The sequence below is a fragment of the Aspergillus caelatus genome (genome assembly GCF_009193585.1).
Source record: "Aspergillus caelatus strain CBS 763.97 unplaced genomic scaffold BDV27scaffold_211, whole genome shotgun sequence".
NCBI classification, from domain to species: Eukaryota; Fungi; Ascomycota; class Eurotiomycetes; order Eurotiales; family Aspergillaceae; genus Aspergillus; species Aspergillus caelatus.
Window position 1 is genome coordinate 1 of NW_022475474.1, and position 21,460 is coordinate 21,460.

The following is a 21,460-nucleotide window of genomic DNA, read 5'->3' on the forward strand; positions in this document are numbered from 1 at the left end:
AAAAAAAAAAAAAAAAAGAAAGAGGGAAGGTAGAGAAGGAAGAATGTCTGGAGACAGAACACACAAAAAACCGATGTTCCTTCTTGCGAAGGCTCTCTCTGATGAAGAACGTGGCCCTACACCCAGTTTCTGATGCCTTGGATATTTGCCGAAACGAGACATTCGACGCCAGAGGGAAGTCTAAAAATACTGGCAGACAGACCCACGGAAGTGAACCATTTACCACAAGCATGATATGGAACAAAACCAGGGCTAGCCACCCAAAGTCTGCAACACAGCCACGCCAAGATGGTAATCAGGTTGCATTAGTGCCGGGAGCTAAAAACCCTAAGCGACCTAGTCGTGTCACTCGGAGATAATGGGATAAATCATAAATCCGCGATGATCCAGTCATCCAACTCTCGGCAGATCTGCGGTATCCAAAGACTATAGGATATAGCTAGAACCGATATTCTTGTGGCTTTGTGGTTCTTGGTACGTTCCATATTTCCTTCTCCGTCCGGTGTGCACTGTACCACGCATCATTACTTTCTCTACACAATTACTACTCTGGTTATGATTCCCAGGCCAATCTGAGCAATTCAACTCTTGTAGGAAGGTTTATATATGTATCACTAAGTAAAATAGAATGTGATTAATCGCTGTTGACAGAACGAAAGCTAGTCCGGTACAATTGTTCTCTGCGCTATCCTCGAAGGTTCTACTGTCTATCGATGCCCCTATGGAGCCAGAGAATCTGCCACAAATCTTAAAGGCGACCCATCATATACTCAACCTTAACCTATAAAGCATGATAAGCCAGGCATAGCCACCAGTGCTCTGAATCAATCATTAGGCAGCACTAATATCGATGAGATCAGCCAATACCGATGGACCATTCGGAAAGCACTTCCACTCTCTTGGCACTTCATCTCCCCGCTCCGAGAGATCCGTAGCCACTGCAGGATGCGGTGCCAAGTCGGAGGCGAGGCTGTGCTCTCCACGGTTCTGCTTTTTAGGGCACAGGAGGAAGGTTCGGGGTGGTGCTGTCAGCGCAGCGGGTCTTGGGGATGACGAGTCTGTCTTGGCTTGCATAATGTATTGCGCTCGGTATATGGCAGATGCCCATAGGGTTTTATACTGATGCCTGGATTAAGTGGGTCAATTGTGGACTTGCGAAACGGTTGATTCGCGATTTTGTGGTGCTCGGTAGAAGCTTGGTATCGCTATCGGCTCATTCTCATGGGATGCCGATTATAAATCCATTATAACTGGAAGACCGCGGTGAGGTATATATATCTATATATGTAAGCTGTATAGCTCAGTTGTATTGAATAGTATAAGGAAAATCCCGTTATATCTAATCATGAGAATATACCCAGTCCTCTTGCTCTTCGCACCACTATTGGTCCTCTTTGCGCATGTTCAAGGTGATTAACATCCAGGCGGAGGGCTTCTGCCAGCAGTTGTACTGATACGAACAGGGCACTCGATACGTTCTTCACCATTACAAAAGGCGTCGCAGCTCGAATCGGTCGTCGTACATACACCGTCCCAACAGGCCGAACCCGAGTTTGATATCACGTTCAGAATTCGAGGACAAGATCATGATTTAAGGCTGAAACTGGAGCAAAACCCCTACCTTCTCGCACATCACCCTCAAATTCAGTATCTTGACACAGAAGGAGTAGTCAAACGGACTGAGCCATTCATCGAAGAAGATCAAAGAGTGTTCAGAGGTGGAGTCTGGATTCAGGTCGCCGGTCGGCATTGGGAAAAAGTTGGTTGGGCGAGGATATACATCCTTCGTTATGGAGATGATCCTCTCTTTGAAGGTACATTTCGTGCCTTTTCCCAATACTATGACATTAGGGTATCAAGGGAGATGGTTGGAAACACTGGTATGCCCGCTCACGATGGTCATATGGTTGCATATCACTCTTCGAGGGCAGATCTGCGTCGTGATTTAGAAGACTCAACCGAGCAGCCCCGCTGCGCAGCTGACCAGGCGATGCCTCATTTCCTTAACCCTCGAGTGATAGGGGTTGAGGGTGTCTCGCAAGGGTTGTTTTCTGATACATCTTCTACCTTGGAAAAACGTCAGTCAACTTTGACTACAGACGATCTGGTCGACAGCATCGGCAATCCCGCTGGATGTCCTACCAGCAGAAGAGTGGCTCTGGTCGGAATCGCAACGGACTGTACTTATACTGCATCGTTCGACTCCACAGAAAGTCTCCGTCGGAGCCTTATCAACATGGTCAATACAGCATCAGAAGTATTTGAAAGTACTTTCAACATATCCCTTGCTTTGCACAACTTGACAATCAGTGACGCAAATTGTCCGGGTAGTGCTTCGGATTCTGCACCCTGGAACGTTGGATGCTCTGACGGAGACATGAACTGGCGATTACAAGAATTTTCTTCCTGGCGGTCATCACTCAACGACAGAGAAAACGCCTACTGGACGCTTATGACCGGTTGTCCGTCGGGCTCAGAGGTCGGTATTTCATGGATTGGTCAACTATGCAGCTCTCAGTCAAGCACCAATGTAGTAGCACAAACATCTAACCAGTGGCAGGTATTCGCGTAAGTGCATGGGCTAGAATATTATTCCAAATTGTCACTGACACTTTCTATAGTCACGAATCAGGCCATACATTTGGTGCGGTCCACGACTGCGATTCGAGCGCATGCTCTTCCAGTACCCAGTGCTGCCCATTATCGTCGTCCACGTGTGACGCAGATGCTCAGTACATAATGAACCCGTACTCGATGTCCTCACAGACAGAATTCTCGCCCTGTACAGTTGGGAATGTCTGCTCGTTACTAGGGTCTCGAAACATGAGAACAAGCTGTCTTCTAAGCGATACGAGCAACATACCCACTCTTACAGCTGGGGAGTGCGGGAATGGAATTGTCGAGGAGGGTGAGGAGTGCGACTGCGGCGACAATTGTGATGATAACAATTGTTGCGACGGATCAACCTGTCGGTTTCGCGACGGTGCGGTCTGTGACGATTCCGCCGGGCCCTGCTGTACAAACTGCCAATTTGCATCGTCCGGCACCGTGTGTCGTGAAAGTACTGGGAGTTGCGACATACAGGAAACCTGCACTGGAAACTCCAGTTCGTGTCCTACTGACAGATATGCGCCCGATGGACAAACATGCGGCAACTCATCCGGTCTATTTTGCGCCAGCGGAGAATGTACCAACCGGGATAGGCAATGTCAACAGCTACTGAACACAAATAGCACGGGTGTGTCCTCTTGCAATACTGATTCCTGTACCCTTAGTTGCTCGGTTGACTGGTATGGATCCGGGGTTTGCATGGGCATGAATCGGCAGGTGCAAGATGGTACTCCCTGCTCTGGTGGGTTCTGTCGAAGTGGGAGGTGTCGGTCTGACAGTGAGGATGGCAGTTCATGGGTGGATCGCCATCGCTCTCTGATTATTGGACTGTCTGCTGGGATCGGTGGGGCCTTAGTCCTTGCAGTACTTGTGGGCATAATCATTTGCTGCTGCTGCCGTCGCAAGAAGGCTCCAAAGAAGGCCATTCCACCAGCAACGCCGATCACAGGGCAGGTTCCCCGTGTACCTCCTCCATATTCCCCTGCCAGCCCTACCAGGTCTATACCGGCACCAAATTATCGGTATGCGTGAATAATGCAATTTCTGGAGACAAGAACAGATTACAAACTTTAGATTTACGATGAAATGTCGAAACGATTTGAACCTAGTAGCCTTCTAGCAATGTGTCTCTCATATAGCATTTTATTGTAGCTGAAGGACATGCCTCCAGATAAGAGGTTTCTCCCCTCGTCCCATTCTCCAACGATTGCTAGAAACTAGTAGTTCCGAACACCCCCGGAGCAGCCAGCCCCACTTCCTCGCAAATTGCTCAGTAACCTCCCAGTTCTTTGGGTCGGAAGGCTCTCCCCACACGAGTAATGTGGCGCCCGTATTCCTAGTATCCCAGAAAGCCATTAAGTCATGACAAAGATCGTCGTCGTCTAACCTATCCCCAGCTGCAATAAGATTATCTCGCATATGTGGGAAAGGAAAAAAGTCCAGCCAGGGGTGATGCGGCACACTTCGTTGAATGTGTGTAGGGCGCAAGCTAAGCGGGATATTATCCTCCAGAAACCCGGGTTGTACAAGGTTGAAGATGGAGATCGAATCGTCGCTTTTGGTCCAGTCTGTGGTCATACCTATCGCACATATATTCTGAATGATAGCTCGATGAACATTCAAACGGCTAAGACTGATTAAGTGCTCTATTTGGGGCGAGCCACGAAGATAGCTTTCCCGGGCTGTGGCTTCAAACCATTGGCGGAACTGTAATGCATATGGTGGGACATGGGAGCATTCCAGCTCCTCTGCTGGTTCCACATGAGGTCTTTCGGATGAGCTTCGTAGTGTAATTTCTGCAGTGTCCGTAGAGGAAGACGTAGAAGGCGTATCTTCCAGTGTTTCAACCACTTTCCCCTTCCTCCTTAGACCTGATATGTGGGTTAGTGACTATAACGCTCTTCCCACTACTCATGTAGAATCGGACTGCTTACGATATGCCCTCTGATTATGTCGATTCTGTAGTCGACGCCGTTCCTTGCGATCTATAATTCCCGTCCAATCGTCTCCCGAGGCCCGCACCCAGGCCTGCTGGGGCATAGGCTCTAGTCGAATAATAGAGGACCTTGTAGCCTTTTCGGCTTCTGTCAAATTATCCATTGTGAAGGTAAGCCTGCTGATCTATGCACGAGAAATGTGGATTGGTGAAGGGAAACAAGTGAGTAATGCAAGTTGCTGACCGTCCCCAACTGATGTTCCTGTACTAAGAGTTACTAAGTGGATGGAGGCGCCCTCTTGTTAAGGGCCCCACCTGAAAACTCTATCAAGCTCGATTCTACATTCTATTGGAGAACCAGTCAACGGTTTGCCACACTAATGCAAGTTGCTTACGCCGCTAGCCTCCTTGGGTTAGCTTCCATGATGGTCCATCGATTATTGCTATCATTCTTTAAAACCTTCGTTATCTGTACCGAAGATCATTCCTGGCCCTTAATCAGCACTTGGCCAGACACACCCCACCAAGACTTCAACCGTTGTGTCGCCACATCAACAGAATCGCTACTAGAGACTTTCGAGAAGTGGAGGGGCTTGATGCACTATAGCAATCTGTCTGCACTTTATTATTTATTTTGGTCCCGGGTAGGGCAGTACGGCGTGAATATTTGGCAGCTGAAGGATAACGAGAATAATGACTTTTCCTTGAAGCCATTTGTGGTTTCTCGAACTTGTTTATATAGTTTTGTCTACCACAATGCCTGCATATTCAATTTAGAATTGGTTGACTCTCATTGTTTCTGTTGCTGAGGCTTTTACTGTATTTCAAGGATATTAAGATTACTATACATACGCTAGAATAATTATTTGCATATATATATATATATATAAAGGCAGGTATACAGGGTAAAACTGACAAAAGTATATATCGATAGCACTCGAGCAATTATCTAGGTTTTATATTGTAAACACGAATCCTTAATAATTATCTTATTCTATTTCCTATCCCCTTAATCTATTGTGGGCTGTATTTTATAGTGGATTTTCGATTTTTCCCAGACCCACGTTAACCAATTTGATAATATGTGGGATAATATACTTGACACATAATTATGTATAGCTTAAATGTAAAATATATATTAAGATATATCTGTTGTATCAGTAGAGGCGAGGGGGCGATCGGTATACCGAGCCGCTCAATTTCTACGCCGGGGTACCGGTACGGTCGTGATCGGGTAAGCTTGCTTATTTTACATTAACCAGTGTATTAAGAGAAGTGTGAATGTTGAAAAAGCATATTCTGTTACATAACAGCAATCTTTGTCTAAAAATAGTACTTCTAAACCTGAACTCCCCGGGCTAACTAGTACCCGATAACATAGAGCGGTACCCTGCCGATACCAAACTGCAGAAGTTTAAAAAATATTATTTCACTCCTTATTCTAGATAATTAGACCGCCCCACCAAAGTTATCCAGACCAAACAGCGGATCCAGTGGTAGTGAGAAATTGAGGTATTCCGTAGCAGGTTGTTGAGAGTGATCGTTTTGCGCTGGCTCACTCTCGGAACATTGCAGATTGATCGACTGGGGGCCGTCAAAACTTTGAATAATCGCGTCAATATCGTAGATTGGGAGATTATATTGGAGGTCATAGTCTAAGTCAGATAGTTGGTTTTGCTTTCGAAAGAGTTCTGTATAGTGGCCAGCAAGATGTCCTGGGTCTCGTAGACCGTTCCCTTCGCAGGTCATCTGTGCAGTAGCTTTATTTTGACTGCTGGCTGAGACGGTCGAATCGTCAATATCAAGGTTCATCACTTTGATTAAGTTCAGTATAACCCCTAAGGCACACTTCGGTCCTAGATATAACCGTTGATGCTCTCTCAAAATTGAGAGGCAATTATGAAGACAGTCATGGGCATGAGAGCCTGCAGGGCTATGTGCAGCCATACGAGCGTGAATAGTGGCGCTTACGTAGGTAGCATAAGATATACTGTACGGCGCTAGTTGCATCGAAAATGACTTCCTATAAGTACCAAGTGTGTCATGTATCGCGTTAGCGGCTGTCGCACAAGCCTCGAAGGCTATGCCTGCAACTGATGGTGATGCGCTTCGCAGATGTCCGTCCGAGACAAATGGACGATAGAGCAGGATCTTTAAGGTATGATATAACGCACTACATAGTGTGAGCGGGCACCATACATGCAAGTAGCAGTGAAATGCTCTAGTACTTACGTCAACGCGAGAATATGTGGGGACGCGATGGCCGTGGAGGAACCCGTCGTTCCAGAAGTGAGGCCTGAAGTAAGCTCATCATGCCATGACTGTAATTTGTGCTTTAGAGACGTTGAGCATTCGAAGAGGATAACTGGATCCCTTGAAGTACTGCGCTCCGTATATAACGTGTCCAGGATGCGGGACATGATGCTGGACAGAGAACAGTATCTTTTCAAGATCGAGACGGAATGTGCTGGAGCAGGTGGCAGCCCTATGGAGTCTCCGTATGATGCGGGATCAAATAGATCATACTCCTCGTATTCATCTAGGAAGCTTAAAGGGATTGCCGAATCTGTCTCTCGCAGCCGGACCGGCCTTCCTTGGTAGAGTGACTGACACTTATCAAGAACTATGTCCATCAGCGTTTACTCTGCCAACCAAACTTGAGGGGGCTTTACCGTAAGCACCCCAAAAGACTCTTCTCCGGACCTCAGCTTCCTCAGGGGATAGACTGTGGCCCTTTCGATAAATTCCATTATCCATCTGAATGCCCAGGTCCGTTATCATATTGATAGCCATACCAGAGTAGAGCCAAGCCAGGCTCTTTTCGTCACACCAACTGAACAAAGAAGACGCCACTAAAAGCAATGCTTGTATTGTGGTGATCTCGCTCCGAGTAATATGGTCGTTAAGCAATTGCGTGATCCGTCGCCGAAACATTCGTCCAACAGACAGTGGATCACTTTTATTATCTCGCACCTCTAGGCGAGGCGAATATTTTGAGGCTGTAAAGTATATTGCATTCAAAAGGAGCTTTGAAAAATATGGCCCAGAGCATGCCATATCCTTCATGAAGACTGGTCGATAAACGACCGCACCTACGTCTAATTGGCGATCCCAATACAATGACAGAAGATGCATAGCCAATTCCGGATTCAGACCGTCAAAATCGTAGCTGTTACTGTTAAAGTTGAACCTTTCAAGCTGGCCTAGTGTTGCAAAATTAGCCCATATGCGTCAATGTGAGAATCACATCACGTACGTAATCGGGCCGCGCTCGCTACCAACTGATTTCGAGTAGTATCTGGTTCCTCTTGTTGCTGAGAACGCCCTCGTTTTCTCATATCGCGATTAGAAGTTATCTCATCGGCCACAGCACTTGTCGGACCATGTGATCGCTCGACAGTGTCAAACGTTGCAGTCCATTCCGTGTTTCCAAAACCGTGACTGTCCATATGCGAGCATACCGGCCCGTGGCCGACACTCGCATCAGTCCTTCCTGTTGGGGGGTATATCGGATCATAGTGTCGTGACTGGAAAGGCGCAGTAGCAGACCGTATTTTGTCTCCGTGTTGTAAATCAACCTGTTGCTTTAGGATAGCTATAGCATTAGTAAGACGCTGATTCTCCTCTTCCAAACGCGTGATGCGTGCTTTGGATGGCCTAGACCGTTAGGTCAGATAGATTTTAGGTTGTCTGGGGTTTCGCACAACCGTACCGTGGAATCTTGGCTTGTTCAATGTATGTACACTCTTTTCCGCGAGCGTGACAATGCTGGCATTTCGAGCGACCGTTGCTGCATTTTAGCTTCGGTATAATCCTCGTTAGCTACTTTGTTGTATCATATATTGGCACGGTATATGCTGACCTTTTTCTGACGACAATAATCACAGGCAATTGCGGCTCGCCGTTTTTGTTTCACTCTCGTTGGGGGTGAGTTGCCAGGCATCATTAAGATAAATTCCTGGAAAGATGGCGTGGTTGGATTGGAACTGAGAGTAAGCAGGCATATTGTCACGAAGTCAAAAGGCAATGCCGCCTTATCTTATCTTATCATCTGGGTTCATTCCTTTTCGGGTAAGCCCCGGAATGGAACTATCCGTTAATTTAATCCACCCACGATTTGAAGCACCTCGATCACTAATACAATATTCACCTGGTTACCGGAGATTGCGATCCACCATGTGGCAGCTGCCTGTAGACAGGGACTTTATTTGAATACATCAGCCTGAATCACTAAACCCCCCCGCCCTCCTCCCAAGGCCTCACTGTCGTTCACCCAAGCTGAGTCACTCTTCTTCATGCTGATTGTTGACCCGACGTATTGGACTCAAGAAACTGAAACGCGTGGATTTTCACCCCCATAGTAAAGACCTTGCGTACAAGATCATAGCCCATATTGATGTAAGCTTTCTCATGTTCCCTACCCAGGGCGCCCGAAGTGAAATTTCATGAATTCGAGCCCCCATCTGAGACGCGCTGGCACCCAGTTGTAAATTTCCGCTAGATACTTGTCACGAGCCCGTATGATCTCAGCTCTTTCTTGAATCAGCAGTTCCTTGAGTGCGAGCAGACGAGGTAATACTCACTGGAGTCTGGGTTAAACTGTATATCCTTTTCAATGGTTATTTTATCGGTTGAGTATGCCACGTGTTCGATCACTTTTGGAGCACTCCCTGCCCGGATGAACACGTCCTCATACGCCACACTAATGTACGCTTCATTGGTTTCGTCAAATGCTTCTTACAGACGTTCTTTTTGCTTTTAACATTATCAAAGATCAATGTAATGCCCACCACATGTTTCTTCGACGTGGGCATCATGAAGTAGGGCGGTAGGACAATCGAGCAACATTGCCAAGTCAGTCGCAGTTTCTCTGATAGAACTTAACGCCATTGGGCAGCTTGCTTGAGATATATATGTATGTTTAATTGGCTTCACACCAAGCCATCATACTTCCAGGCATGGCCTCTCTGTGAGTACCTGAAATTGCTGAATATTGTAGGAGGGTACCGGCTGGTGAGGTCGAATTCGGACGATTATACTGCCATGGCTCCAGTTTGTGCCAGAGCATTGGCTAGCATCGAAACTGTTCTAATAGACTGGCAAATTTACCGCTTTCAAATAGCGCAGGAAGGTTCAGATTCTGAAAACTTTCCAGTCATCTCCCTTCTCGCTGGTCTCTGCAGACGGACTATAAAATAGTTAGGGAATAATCCTGGACTAGTTATAGAGCACCTACACCTCTTTAGTCGATTAGTTTGAGTCCTGAACTGGAGTTTTCAATGAGCTTCATAATCCCTTTCTCACTGCATTTCGAAGAAGTTGAGGTTTTGTTGACCCCGTGACTGCCACAATGATTACCAAACTGTGTAGTGATCATTCGGTCTGAAGGGCAACCCGAGTACAGAGATTGACGAGAAGACTGCAATCCACAGCCAATGGGAAAGGACGATGAAACAGGGCTTCGAGGAAAACAGCGCACATATATGGGGGATATGAATTCCTGGGAGTCGGCTTTGTGAATAACTGTTACTGCTATCTGGGAATATAAATTGTCCACATATTCCCATTTGTGAAGCAAGTAATGTGAAGTATTTGAACTTAACATTGCACCATGGTGTCTCATATTGTAACATACTGATGATACCGACTAATTCGTTGCAAGGGTGACGGTTTCTGTCGTTCGATAGTAATGTAGATCGATCAGCCCGCCTCACTGGGGTTCCAGTAATTTAAGTCATTATATACTAATGCGTTGGACGTGTTAATTGGAACCATGGAACCTCAACCCGATAAATCAACCGTCTTGCTGACTTTGCGAAATTCCCAGCGTGTATCCTGCAGTGGCACAAATAATACTCAGTTTACTTTCACTCTTGTCTACTTGACCTTTATGTTTTCCCCAAATATCAGCAAAATCTTTCCTCAACCACTCTCGGTGTCCCTACACGTGATCATTCACTTCATTTGTTTGTCTTCTTTACTCCCCAGCTTCGACACTCCCACCAGCATCATCATCATCATGTCTGCTGAACAAAGTCAACCATCTGAATCTTCCTTTGTCGACAGTGTCGCGTCTATCATCCAAGATCCCCCTGTTTCATCCGACCGAGTCCCCAGGAGCAGAAACACCAAGAAGCCCCCAACCCCAACCGCTCAAAGTCTTTTTTACGCCCTTAAAGAGGAAATAATTCAGACCAACGGTCCTTCTTTCATTGAGAGAGGGGGAATACCCCCGGAAATCGGTTATCTTGTTGCGAGGAGCCTGTCTGAAGATGACAAAGTTGAAAGAAAAAGCGTCCGCATTTCGTACAATCCAATCAATCAGAAGTTATCGATCAAGATGCCCTCTCATATTGACGATGTCATTGTGAACTGGGGTTCAAATGAGCTAGTCCGCGCCGGGGTTACAGGTTTTTTTACGATCCTGGAGCTAGATGAGGTCTCACTCTCATCGACATGCCGTAAGAAAATCTGTAATATCTCTAACTGATCTATACTTATAAATGGTATAATAGGTTTTGATAACTTCCCGATACCATGGCAATCAATTTATAAAGAGCCAGACTTGGTTTTTGTCTACGGGCCTATGAACCATCCCACAGTGTTGGTCGAGGTGGGCTACTCGCAGTCATGGCCAAGCTTGCTCCAAGACAAAGATGTTTGGTTCCAGGCTGCACCTACTGTCAATGTGATAGTCCTTGTGAAATGGGATAAGCGCACAAATAGTAGGGTGGCCGGCTATCTGGAGCTGTTTCGCCGCGGAGCCCCCAACCCCACTCACATTGTAAGTATTAAGCAACAGAAGTCCTCCCTGTGGCTTGACTGGTCAGGAAGCGGCTAACCAGTATTTTATATCCTAGGATATCTTTCCTATACCAGCACCATCCGCCCCCCAGACCCTCACTTTCCGCCGTGATGACTTTTACCCACCAGGGACAATGCTTCCGGCCGGGAGATCCACAAGTGATTTGTGGCAATGGGATATTAATAACTTGCGGATGAGGACTATCAATGCAATGAATGCTGAGGGTACGGTGCCAGCATAATAATCCGATAAGGAGTAAGGCAGGCCCAATGGGACATTGCATGCATTTCTGGTACTGAGACTGACGGTGTCAGCCGACGCTAGTTTTGGTCGCTCGTGATGGGCAACAAATCCTCCCGGCAAGAGACGTCCCGATGCCAGTCCAGGCGACCAATAGGAGAGCCTAGTTCTCGGTTCAGTATGTAAACGGTCGGATAGTTTCATCCCGATAGTATACCTAACATTTATTATTTAATGAGATGAAAAGCGACAAGATCTTCTTTACATTTTATGATTTGCATTGCAATAGAGTGGTGGACTCGATAGTTCCATTTTTTACATTTACAAACCAACACGATGCAATCCATACTTCAATATCGACGATTCAGGGATCTTGCTGAAAATCAGCTTGCAACAAATCCCGAGAAAGGTCTCGGACTACGGCAACAACCGACTTTCAGACGGATAAAACACTTCTCAGCAAATGAGACTGATCCAAGGGACTCTAGATCGGGTGATGAAGTGTCTGTGGTCTCAAGCCAAAATACACTGCCCCATCCCGATCAGCACAACGAAACGCATGACGATGACGAAAAAGCTTCCATAAGCCCAAGTATGGGTCGCTTGAATGCGAGTGTTACAACCAAAGCAAGTGAAGGTGATAATTCAGATATTACCGAAGCAATTGTTGTTGGATTTGAGCCGACATATGACCCCTTGAACCCACGCGATTGGAGCTTCGGCAAGCGACTAATCGTCACCATCGTGGTTTCATTCATGGGCGTCATTGTAGGGTGGTCTTCATCCATTGATTCGGGAATTATACCACAGTACGCAGATGAATTCGGTGTAAGCGAAGTGGTGGCATCTCTGTCTACAGGTTTGTTTCAACGCCTGTTCAGCTTGTATTCAAAACTGACAGTGGATCATTAGGTCTGTTCTTGGTGGGATTTGGAACGGGGGCAGTGATGAGCGGCCCGTTCTCCGAGACTGTTGGGAGGAATCCCATTTATATCATCACCTTGATTGTATTTATGCTCCTACTGGTAGGAGCTGGGTTGGCTCAAAATCTCGCTGGCCAGCTGGTATGTCGAACGTTGGCGGGGATTTTCGCTGCAACACCACTCGCATGCGCTGGTGGTACTATTGCCGATGTCTGGACACCTGAGGAACAAGTATTTGCATTTCCCATTTATGCCATCATTTCTTTCTCAGGCCCCGTGCTAGGACCTGTGGTCGGGGGCTGGATCGGACAGTCCAACCTCAGCTGGCGATGGACCGAATGGGTGACTTTAATCGGAGCAGGGATCATCCTTATAACCGTGGTCTTGTTTCAGCCTGAAACATACGCGCCTATTTTGTTGAAATGGAAAGCTATACACCTTCGCCGCGTGACTGGAGACGACAGATACCAAGGAGAGATCGAGCTCAGAGAGACATCGCTACCCGCAAGATTGATGCTAGCGATGTACCGACCAGTGGTAATGCTCATCCAAGAGCCCACCATCTTCCTCTTTTCCTTATACCTGACGGTAGCATACATCATAATTTTCACCTTCTTTACCGGCTACGAATTCATCTACGAAGGCATCTATGGTTTAACCCAAGGCGAAACAGCCCTCTGCTTCCTAGGCCTAGCCATTGGCCTCCTCTTTTGCGTCCCTCTAATCCCACTCAACGCAAAGCTACGCTCCCGCGATATCACACGCACCAAAGAAACAGATCCCACTGGAAAGACACTTCCAGAAAGCCGTTTATATTGGGCAATGATCGGCGCCCCAGCCCTCCCCATCTCAATGTTCTGGATGGCTTGGACCGCACGGCCGGATATACCGTTCTGGTCACCGCTGGCAGCGTCAGTATTGACCGGATTCGGTATGCTATGCATCTTTATTACCTGCTACCAGTATCTCATTGACACATATGGGACATATGCGGCAAGTGCACTGTCGAGCCTCACGTTGATGCGGTATTTGGTTTCTGGGGCTATGATTGAGGCGTCGATTCCGTTTTATAAGAACCTTGGAGTGCCGTACACGCTTACTATTCTGGGTTGTATTAGTGCTGTTCTTGTGCCGATTCCGTATGTTTTCTATAGGCATGGGCCTCAGATTCGCAGGAGTAGGTATAGTGGGAATAATTATTAGCATGAGAATAGATTTGAGAAATGAGAGACGATCTATCTAGCCTTGATGTTTGAATTTTGTGTGTTCTTGGTGTTGGTGCTGGAGAATTTTGTATGGCATAGCATGTAATACCTTTCGGTTCTTTTGCGTCCCTATCTTTTATTGTCTTCGTTTATGAGAAACACAGATAGAGAGATGCAGGGTGTAGCAGGGAAGAATATCTTTCTTCTCCTTGCCCTCCCCAGAGGGCGCACGGCAAACGGCTAGGGGGGATGTGCTCAAGAGTTCTGCGATGGGGAATAATTTTTCCTAGCATATACATAGAGGAAACCCTAAGCATAGGCCCCCTGACACTCATGAATCATGAATGATAACCAGTGGCAGGTACAATGCCGGCTTACGTGTCTAGCTGACTGAGTCGGGGGAAAAGGCCCGAGTGGATTAAGCGTTAAGGCAAGCGAGTGAAAGACTGACGATAGTTTCCTTGAAAGTCAAGCGGGGTTTGTACCTTTAATTAATTTTAATTTACTTAGTGCTTCGGCCACTAACCGGAATGAACTTCCCACCGTCCTGCCGTAACCCTAAGACCAGTGGCTATGCCGCTATGGATAGTACACCGTTGCCCATTTGAGAAATTCTCCTGTTGATCTTAACCCCATGCACATCGTAAAGAATTATACCGAGTTCCCCGGCCGGAGGTAAAGTGGATTCCTTTTGCCGGGCTAGTTAGTATCTTGATTGTTCTTAGCTATGATAACATACGGCTAAAACGTGAAGGGATTGGATGCATTCCATCGGCGGAACGGGTTTCGAGTCAATTTAGACCGAGGCCTTCTTAAAACGTATGCAGGGGAAAGATGCATATGGCGTGATTGTTTCGCATGCCATATTTAAAATCATAGCATCGTTTCCCGGCTGCATCTTACCCTTCCCTAATCAGCGGTAGAGCTATTTGTCTTTGCTCGTTGATTCTCACTAGCGATTACTTTTGGGCTGCATAATGCTCTTTCCTACACTTGCCATCACAGTAGCCTTCGCTGGAGGTACTCTGGCTCTGCCGACTGGCGATGATGCACCATTCCTAACGGTCGTCAGTTCGACCGAAGCCATCCTGGGTAACTCGATCTGGAATGCAACTGTGGGTGCGAGCGTCGTCAAGCCTATATACTACCAAGGCAAAGAGATCGTCGGTGATGCCAAAGGCCAGTATTATTCCTATGTGGATCAAAGCGAATCCTTCAATTTCTCGAACGCGACCATCGTGGATTCAGGCGACGACTTTATCGATGTTCAATTTACGACATCAGAGGGTGACCAGCATTGGGTAATTTACCGCAACCAGCACGGCGCATACCAATACTTCATTAACAAAGATCTGCCGTCGCCTTTGGGCGAGTGGCGAAGCCTGTCACGCCTCGACAATGCAACTTTCACAAATGGCTACACGACATACAGACAAGGCGCTTTGCCAGAGCTGTCTGAGATCGAGTCTGGAGAGAAGGTCCAAGATGAGACGTACAAACTATCAGATGGCAGCTATATCACCAAGTACGATTGGAGTGACTTCATCAATTCGGCCAAGGCTTGGGGTGTCTATGGCGACGGGATTGGCTGCTGGTATATCCACCCGTCCAAGGAGTACATCAACGGAGACCACCTGAAGCAGGAGCTTATGGTGCACCGCGAAAGTAATACTGGCGATACAGTGTTGTTGAACATGATTCATGGGCTACACTTTCTTACGGGTCAAGAACACGAGTTCGCCGAAGGAAGGGTATGGGGTCCTTGGCTCTGGTACCTCAACAATGGCTCGGTCGAGGATGCGAATGCGAAATATGATGAAGAGGTCAGGTCGTGGCCTTACAGCTTCCCCAACGCCGACATTGAGGCAGGCCATCATCAGCGCGCATCCTCCGTGAATGGTATCATTACATTGTCAGACGGTCGAGCTGCTTCAGGGGCCAGCGTTATGCTTGGCGATAATGAAAGCAGCCAGCTTCCAGTGGAGCAGGGCGCAAACTTCTACTACAGGACAACCGCCGACAGTGACGGAAACTTTTCATTTGAGAATGTCCGTGCGGCAACCTACGCTCTGTATGCCTGGCCCGGCAACAATTCCGATATTGGCGATGTATCCACCAACCTGACAGCCAACGGCATTGAGATTTCCGAGTCTACCTCTGCAATCGATTTAGGCGAATACACCTGGGATACACAGAACCGGACGAAGATCTGGCAGATTGGTACGCTTGACCGCCTCGCTTGTGGCTTCAAAAACGGTTGCAGTGGGTACCACCACGGTCTATCGGACGAGTCTCCGGCGGACTTCGAGTACACTATTAACAGCTCGGAGACCTCAGATTGGTCTTACGCCCAGACGGCTGAGGGAACATGGCAGGTCAAGTTCGAGCTCTCTGATGATCTGGCATCCGATGCAGTTGCAGTCTTATCAACAAGCCTGGCAGGATACAGCTCGGGAGTAAATATAGAGATTACTGCTCAAGGGGGTAATGCGACCGTCGGCGAGCTCAGTGACCTCACCAATGACGCTTCTGTATATCGAAGCTCGACATTTTGCGGCGTTCACCGATATGAGGAGTTTGAAGTACCCGCTGGTACCTTCACGAAGGGCTCGAACACGATCGAATTTACCGTTACGAAAACATCTCAGTGGCATGGCTTTATGTGGGACAGTATTTTGCTAGAATGGTCATGAGAGAATTGCAGTCCGGCTTTGTATATGTACATCCCCCTTAAATCTTCAACTTACTGGTTATCCGCAAATACCTTAAATGTTACATAACGAGGGGCATTGGGCATGTATGTGCGCTGGCGATGCTGTCACTCTTTCCCAATTTATATAAGGTTGGGTTTACAATATTGTCATATAATCTTAGTTTGTCAGTGTGGGCACGAATGCATTTTAATATGCATTGGTGTGCCTATTTCGTTTCGGTCGAGTGCATTCTTAGGTATACTGTGTATCAAAACCATCTCCTATCAGTCCAGTAATGCTCTCCTCGCTCAGATACCGATATTGGCGATGACTATCAGAATCCAAGGTCTTTCTCATACTGCTTCCACTTTGTTCCAATCGGTTGAAGAAGTGTATAGCTTCGCGAACTCTCATTCATGCTCTGCACCCCATTGATCAAATAAAGCGGAGTCATCTCACCATCGTCACTAAAGAAGATCTTCGGTCTCTCACGGCGCTTGAGTGTCTCTACCGACCCATCGGTATATGTAACAGTAGAGTTGAAAGCCTCCTGCAACTTGAAATGCCAAGGCCCAGTTAAATCGCGCGCATACATGTGAGCACCAACGCGAGGCCATTTCTGCCCATCATGTTCAACAATATCGATCATCCAGTGCGTCAAGGTATGCCAATTCCCCCTCTTGTCACGCCAGAAGAACGGGTCTTCAGTCCATGTGGGGCTATACCTAGTTGTGTTCCATTTCTGCGTGTACATCAACTTGTATTCGCCGTCCCACCTGTCTGCAACGAAGATTGCATTTCCCTCGACTCCCATTATAATCTGGCTGGTTGGGTCTTCTGGTGTCCAAAGTGGCCACGGGGCAGGGTTGGTCGATTGTGGTTCTTCAGAGTCAAGAATCATCTGAAATGGGGTCCAAGGCCCTCGGATGCTATCAGAGCTGGCGACGGAGATATTGTTCGGCCACCGTGTGTAAGATATGCTTTGGCATTTCTCCGGCTTCGGGGCATCAACGCCGATGGTATACAAGAGATACTTATTATCCGCAGGACTGAAGAAAACATAAGGGTTATGGCGAAAGGCCGGAGCCAACGTGTCGGCGAAATGGTATGGGCCCTGCGGTCCAGTCCGAGACTCGGCCCTCATTATAAAAGAATGTGGTCTCCAGCCACTCAGTCCACAGCCGTAGCTGAACTGAGACGCAAACAGATGGAATAGGGTAGGATCGGCTGGATCCTGCAAGATTTGTCCACCCCAGGAGGAGTTGCCATACTTGCCGTAGTAGCTTGGGTCTGTAATATTTGTGTAGTTGTAACCTGTATACCTGGTAGCCGGAGCGAGGTCCAGCCTGCCGCAGTCTTCACCAAACCAACCGTGGTCACATTCACATATTTTGCTTGCAGTGCCGCGACCGTCATCGTTATTGGTACCATCGGTGCTGTCAATGCAGACGCCATTGAGGCTGCAGTCCTCATCGGTTTCACAAGCCCGGGCGAGGCTAAGGGAAGCTAGCCCTAAATATGCGACATGCAAAACGCGCATCGAGAAACTTGGTACAACGTGCTCGACAACTGCAGTATGTAGAATGGGTGCGTGCGTGTGTAGACCTTTGCTGTATAGCTATAACTTATTGAGGTTTTAACCGCGGCATTGTGGTGCTTTCAGATGAGAAACCCCGCTTTGTCGTCTTTTCGGGATAGAAGATACCGACGGATAAATTGCGATGTCAAACCCTTGCCCGCTTGGCTTGCATATGAACCTCTTAAGCTTCTTGCGGGGCTCCGCATTGCAAACCTTTGCTTGTTGTGGGCTAAATCATACATATGCCGCCCAAGAAGCGTTCACAAAACGGTGGGGTGGTAGGGATGATCTTCACTCCAAATGGATAACTAAATGACCACTTTCAGACTTTGGAGGGGACGAAAACTTTCTAAATGAAAAGCGATTGAATCACCATAAATTCTTGAAGTCTATGAAGCAAGGGTGGATAACTGCCCGAGTACATTTATCCTTTCTTTCTTGTCTTTGTTTCCCTGTCGGGTTGAGCTGTATTATAAAATACTAGCCTTACGATAGAACTGCTCTAGCTTCTTTTCAAGTATATCAGATAATCGTAAATGGGTTTAAATCGAGTGAATAGGGTAGCTAATCTAGAATCTATGAACTATATCTTTCACACTACCATTATATCTGCTAAAGATACAGGTTTTTTTGACCAAGTGTTGCAACACTTTTTGACCAACTATTATACCTCGCCAATGTTCTAATCATAGTTTGTATTCAGTGCGAACTCTCGCGCAGCATCAAGGTCAGCAGAGGCCTTATCCAGCTTTGCCTGCATCCTTTGCACGCAATCTGGACCTAGTGGCAATCTCAGAATCTTCCCCTTAAGTCTACCAGCGGCGCCTTCTCCAGTGATGACTTCAAAAATCCTAGCAACCGCCTTTTCAGGATCTCCTTGTTGTTTGCCTTGCGCTGACTCGAATTTGCCTAGCATAGTATCCACGGGTCCGCCTTTATAGGGTTCGCTAAGTCCGCTCTCGTTCCTCTGAACCGCCGACAGGAAATTCGTACGGAAAGCACCGGGTTCAACCAAAAGAACCGAAATATTGAAGGGCGCCAGTTCACGAGCCAACGATTCAGATAGACCTTCCAGAGCAAACTTGCTTGCAGAATACAACCCGCAAGAAGGAAGAGCATCTTGGCCAGCGATGCTACTAATGTTCACGATCGTTCCGGTCCGGTTGTCGCGCATACCGGGGAGTACAGCACGGATTACTCGAAGCGGTCCGAAGAAATTGGTCTCCATCTGGAGTGTGCTCTCTTTGTCACTGTAACGGGTTATTAGTCACCGTTGGCCTTTAACGAGTAGATTGACGACTTACTTCAGATCCTCCACGGCGCCTAATAATGAGTACCCCGCATTGTTTACTAATACATCGATTTTCCCGTAAAAGCTCTCTGCCTTTTTGACTGCCCCAGATATGGCATCGGCTTTGGTGACGTCTAGTTCCACGATCTTCCCGCCCTTATCCTGAATGGCCTGGACTGCATCTGCCGACTTGGATGCGTTGCGAACGGTTCCGATGACATGATGTCCGGCTGCCAATGCGTATAGAGAGAGGGATAGACCCAGTCCGGATGAGGCTCCGGTGATGAACCAGACTAGCGGTGCCATTGTGTCAAGAATATGGTCTGATAGCGAGTATGGTATGAGAATTGTCGGTGTTGGTTGTGGTGTATATAAATATAGGAGCAGGGAGCCTTTAAATAAGAGAGGCGTGAAGATAGTATGCGGAGATAACGGAGAATAGCGGTTCTATGGCGGGGTTAAGAAAGATATTGTTTTCTCACGTAAGACGATCAACAGATATCGTCAACTAGTCAAGAAATGGCCATTACTTCCATTACTCATACTGGGGGCCAAGGTCATGTGATATCATCCTCTATATAAAGCCAGTTCCCATCCAGCTCTCGGGTTCTCGTATAATATTAGCTGGTACCTTTCGGGAAGTAGTGAAGTTGCTGTTGGATTGTCTAAAGACTGTGCTCCGTCACCTCGGTGAACATAACTACGTGCTCGATACATTAAGGGTTTACTTGGTAAACCCTCGTCTTCTCAGAGGCTTGAACGAAGAAATTAGGATTGAGTCAAGATTCTTCAACGCTAATACTGAATTTGCTTACGGAAACGATATTATTCTTACTGCTTATAATAAGATTTTCCGGTGATCACTAACGTGGCGAAGCTGCTGTGGCGCAGTCGCAATGCCTACAAAAAGCGCAATGACTCCACGTTCCAAAGCCAAGATTCCACATTCTATTTTGCTCAAGATTTCGCATCATATGTCTCCGATCGTTATTTGCCCAGTGCAGATCAGTACCCGCTAGTTGCTCGTTGAGCCGCGAGTGGCCCATCACATTGGTGTGAATACGAGAAGCCGAGAAATGGGGCACAGTGTACCCACCGCTAGTGTACGGGGGGAAAATAATATAAGATGGAGAGGGCATCAGTAAAATTTGGGAAAGGCATTGTTGTCATGTTTAGCTGAACATACTAATCATGATAGTATTTCAAACGGCACTTTTTTTATTGTCTAATCTCTTAGCGGGCCCCGTGGCAGCATCGAAATATGCTACGAGGTTGGACACGACAGCGTCAAACGTCGGCCCGCTCACGACACGCTTTACTCCTCCAGCTTCATGTTCCGATATCCGCACGAGAGTCTTCTACGAAATTCCAAAGCTCGAAATGGGATGTGAAGGGCCCGGGGGGGATGAGTGTTGCCCTCCTAACTGGCGAGAAGATGTTTACTATAGTCCGGGGATGTGCCCAGCAGGATACCAAACTTGTACACTACCAACTTCCAAACAACGCCTCGAGACTACTGCCATGTGCTGTCCGGAGTAAGTTCAAAAAATTGGTATTTGTTTAATCTATCTTCATGGTACTCATGGGGGGGTATAGTAATTTCGCCTGTAACGGTCAAGGCCGCTGCACTCGCCCGTTGAACACTAGGGTTCCCCTTACCATGACCGGCGCCACAACTACCACCACTCGAACGGCATACGCCATAACGGCAACCCCCATCCAAATCCGCTTTAGAGCCGCCGAATCGACGATCGTGCCCATCCCGACGGCGTCTTTAAAGCTTCCGAGAGGATATCTGTACAAGCGCGAAAAAGTGGGTATCGGTATTGGAGTTTCGGCTGCCGTTATTGGATTTGCGATTGGTATATACTTCTGCTGCTGCTCTGGTAAGAAACGAAGAACGATGGCTAGGGTACCGACGACTCCTCCGTCAGAGGACAATATTACCGCCGACACTCCTGATGTTCCTCCGCCTGCTTATCCGGGCCCAAGTGATGGGTTGGGCACAGCGGCGCCAGTTCCAGGCAGCATCACTGACAACTGGCCCATGGGGGGACGGAAGTAGCTCACAGGATACCTAAATTGAAGTCTAACACATATTTCTTTTGGTTTTGGCATACACTTCGCACATAAGCAGTAAAACACTTGGTGGACAACCTCGCAAGGCAACTCTGGAGC

The 21,460-nt window shown here is 47.4% G+C and overlaps 9 protein-coding genes across 9 annotated transcripts; 5 read left to right on the forward strand and 4 right to left on the reverse strand.

The window, feature by feature from the left end:
- Window positions 1-1,345: 1,345 nt before the first annotated feature.
- Window positions 1,346-3,698, forward strand: admA (ADAM family of metalloprotease ADM-A; the record flags this gene model as incomplete). The annotated part of the gene is made up of 3 exons (XM_032074590.1): window positions 1,346-1,409; window positions 1,464-2,568; window positions 2,622-3,698. 3 exons carry the CDS (start codon window positions 1,346-1,348, stop codon window positions 3,640-3,642), a joined length of 2,190 nt encoding a protein of 729 aa, XP_031923535.1. The 3' UTR covers window positions 3,643-3,698.
- Window positions 3,698-4,797, reverse strand: BDV27DRAFT_40986 (bZIP transcription factor). Its single transcript, XM_032076563.1, has 2 exons — window positions 4,545-4,797; window positions 3,698-4,481 (listed from the first exon to the last, which is right to left on the reverse strand). Exons 1-2 carry the CDS (start codon window positions 4,708-4,710, stop codon window positions 3,754-3,756), a joined length of 894 nt encoding a protein of 297 aa, XP_031923536.1. The 5' UTR covers window positions 4,711-4,797; the 3' UTR covers window positions 3,698-3,753.
- Window positions 4,798-5,995: 1,198 nt separating this feature from the next.
- Window positions 5,996-7,995, reverse strand: BDV27DRAFT_148662 (fungal specific transcription factor domain-containing protein; the record flags this gene model as incomplete). The annotated part of the gene is made up of 4 exons (XM_032070945.1): window positions 5,996-6,719; window positions 6,779-7,152; window positions 7,199-7,749; window positions 7,803-7,995. The coding sequence occupies 4 exons, from the start codon at window positions 7,993-7,995 to the stop codon at window positions 5,996-5,998; spliced, it is 1,842 nt and encodes a 613-aa protein (XP_031923537.1).
- A 2,570-nt stretch (window positions 7,996-10,565) lies between these two features.
- Window positions 10,566-11,592, forward strand: BDV27DRAFT_161628 (uncharacterized protein; the record flags this gene model as incomplete). The annotated part of the gene is made up of 3 exons (XM_032073245.1): window positions 10,566-11,007; window positions 11,062-11,330; window positions 11,407-11,592. 3 exons carry the CDS (start codon window positions 10,566-10,568, stop codon window positions 11,590-11,592), a joined length of 897 nt encoding a protein of 298 aa, XP_031923538.1.
- A 335-nt stretch (window positions 11,593-11,927) lies between these two features.
- On the forward strand, window positions 11,928-13,717 carry BDV27DRAFT_167804 (MFS transporter; the record flags this gene model as incomplete). The annotated part of the gene is made up of 2 exons (XM_032074591.1): window positions 11,928-12,450; window positions 12,504-13,717. The coding sequence occupies 2 exons, from the start codon at window positions 11,928-11,930 to the stop codon at window positions 13,715-13,717; spliced, it is 1,737 nt and encodes a 578-aa protein (XP_031923539.1).
- A 979-nt stretch (window positions 13,718-14,696) lies between these two features.
- BDV27DRAFT_167806 (putative rhamnogalacturonase) lies at window positions 14,697-16,431 on the forward strand (the record flags this gene model as incomplete). The annotated part of the gene is made up of 1 exon (XM_032074592.1): window positions 14,697-16,431. One exon carries the CDS (start codon window positions 14,697-14,699, stop codon window positions 16,410-16,412), a length of 1,716 nt encoding a protein of 571 aa, XP_031923540.1. The 3' UTR covers window positions 16,413-16,431.
- A 315-nt stretch (window positions 16,432-16,746) lies between these two features.
- BDV27DRAFT_167808 (glycoside hydrolase family protein) lies at window positions 16,747-18,210 on the reverse strand (the record flags this gene model as incomplete). The annotated part of the gene is made up of 1 exon (XM_032074593.1): window positions 16,747-18,210. The coding sequence occupies exon 1, from the start codon at window positions 17,950-17,952 to the stop codon at window positions 16,747-16,749; it is 1,206 nt and encodes a 401-aa protein (XP_031923541.1). The 5' UTR covers window positions 17,953-18,210.
- A 463-nt stretch (window positions 18,211-18,673) lies between these two features.
- BDV27DRAFT_161632 (putative short chain oxidoreductase/dehydrogenase) lies at window positions 18,674-19,588 on the reverse strand (the record flags this gene model as incomplete). Its single annotated transcript, XM_032073246.1, has 2 exons — window positions 18,674-19,241; window positions 19,296-19,588. The coding sequence occupies 2 exons, from the start codon at window positions 19,586-19,588 to the stop codon at window positions 18,674-18,676; spliced, it is 861 nt and encodes a 286-aa protein (XP_031923542.1).
- Window positions 19,589-20,152: 564 nt separating this feature from the next.
- On the forward strand, window positions 20,153-21,385 carry BDV27DRAFT_134495 (uncharacterized protein). The gene is made up of 2 exons (XM_032068314.1): window positions 20,153-20,817; window positions 20,879-21,385. Exons 1-2 carry the CDS (start codon window positions 20,474-20,476, stop codon window positions 21,345-21,347), a joined length of 813 nt encoding a protein of 270 aa, XP_031923543.1. The 5' UTR covers window positions 20,153-20,473; the 3' UTR covers window positions 21,348-21,385.
- The last annotated feature ends 75 nt before the right edge of the window (window positions 21,386-21,460 follow it).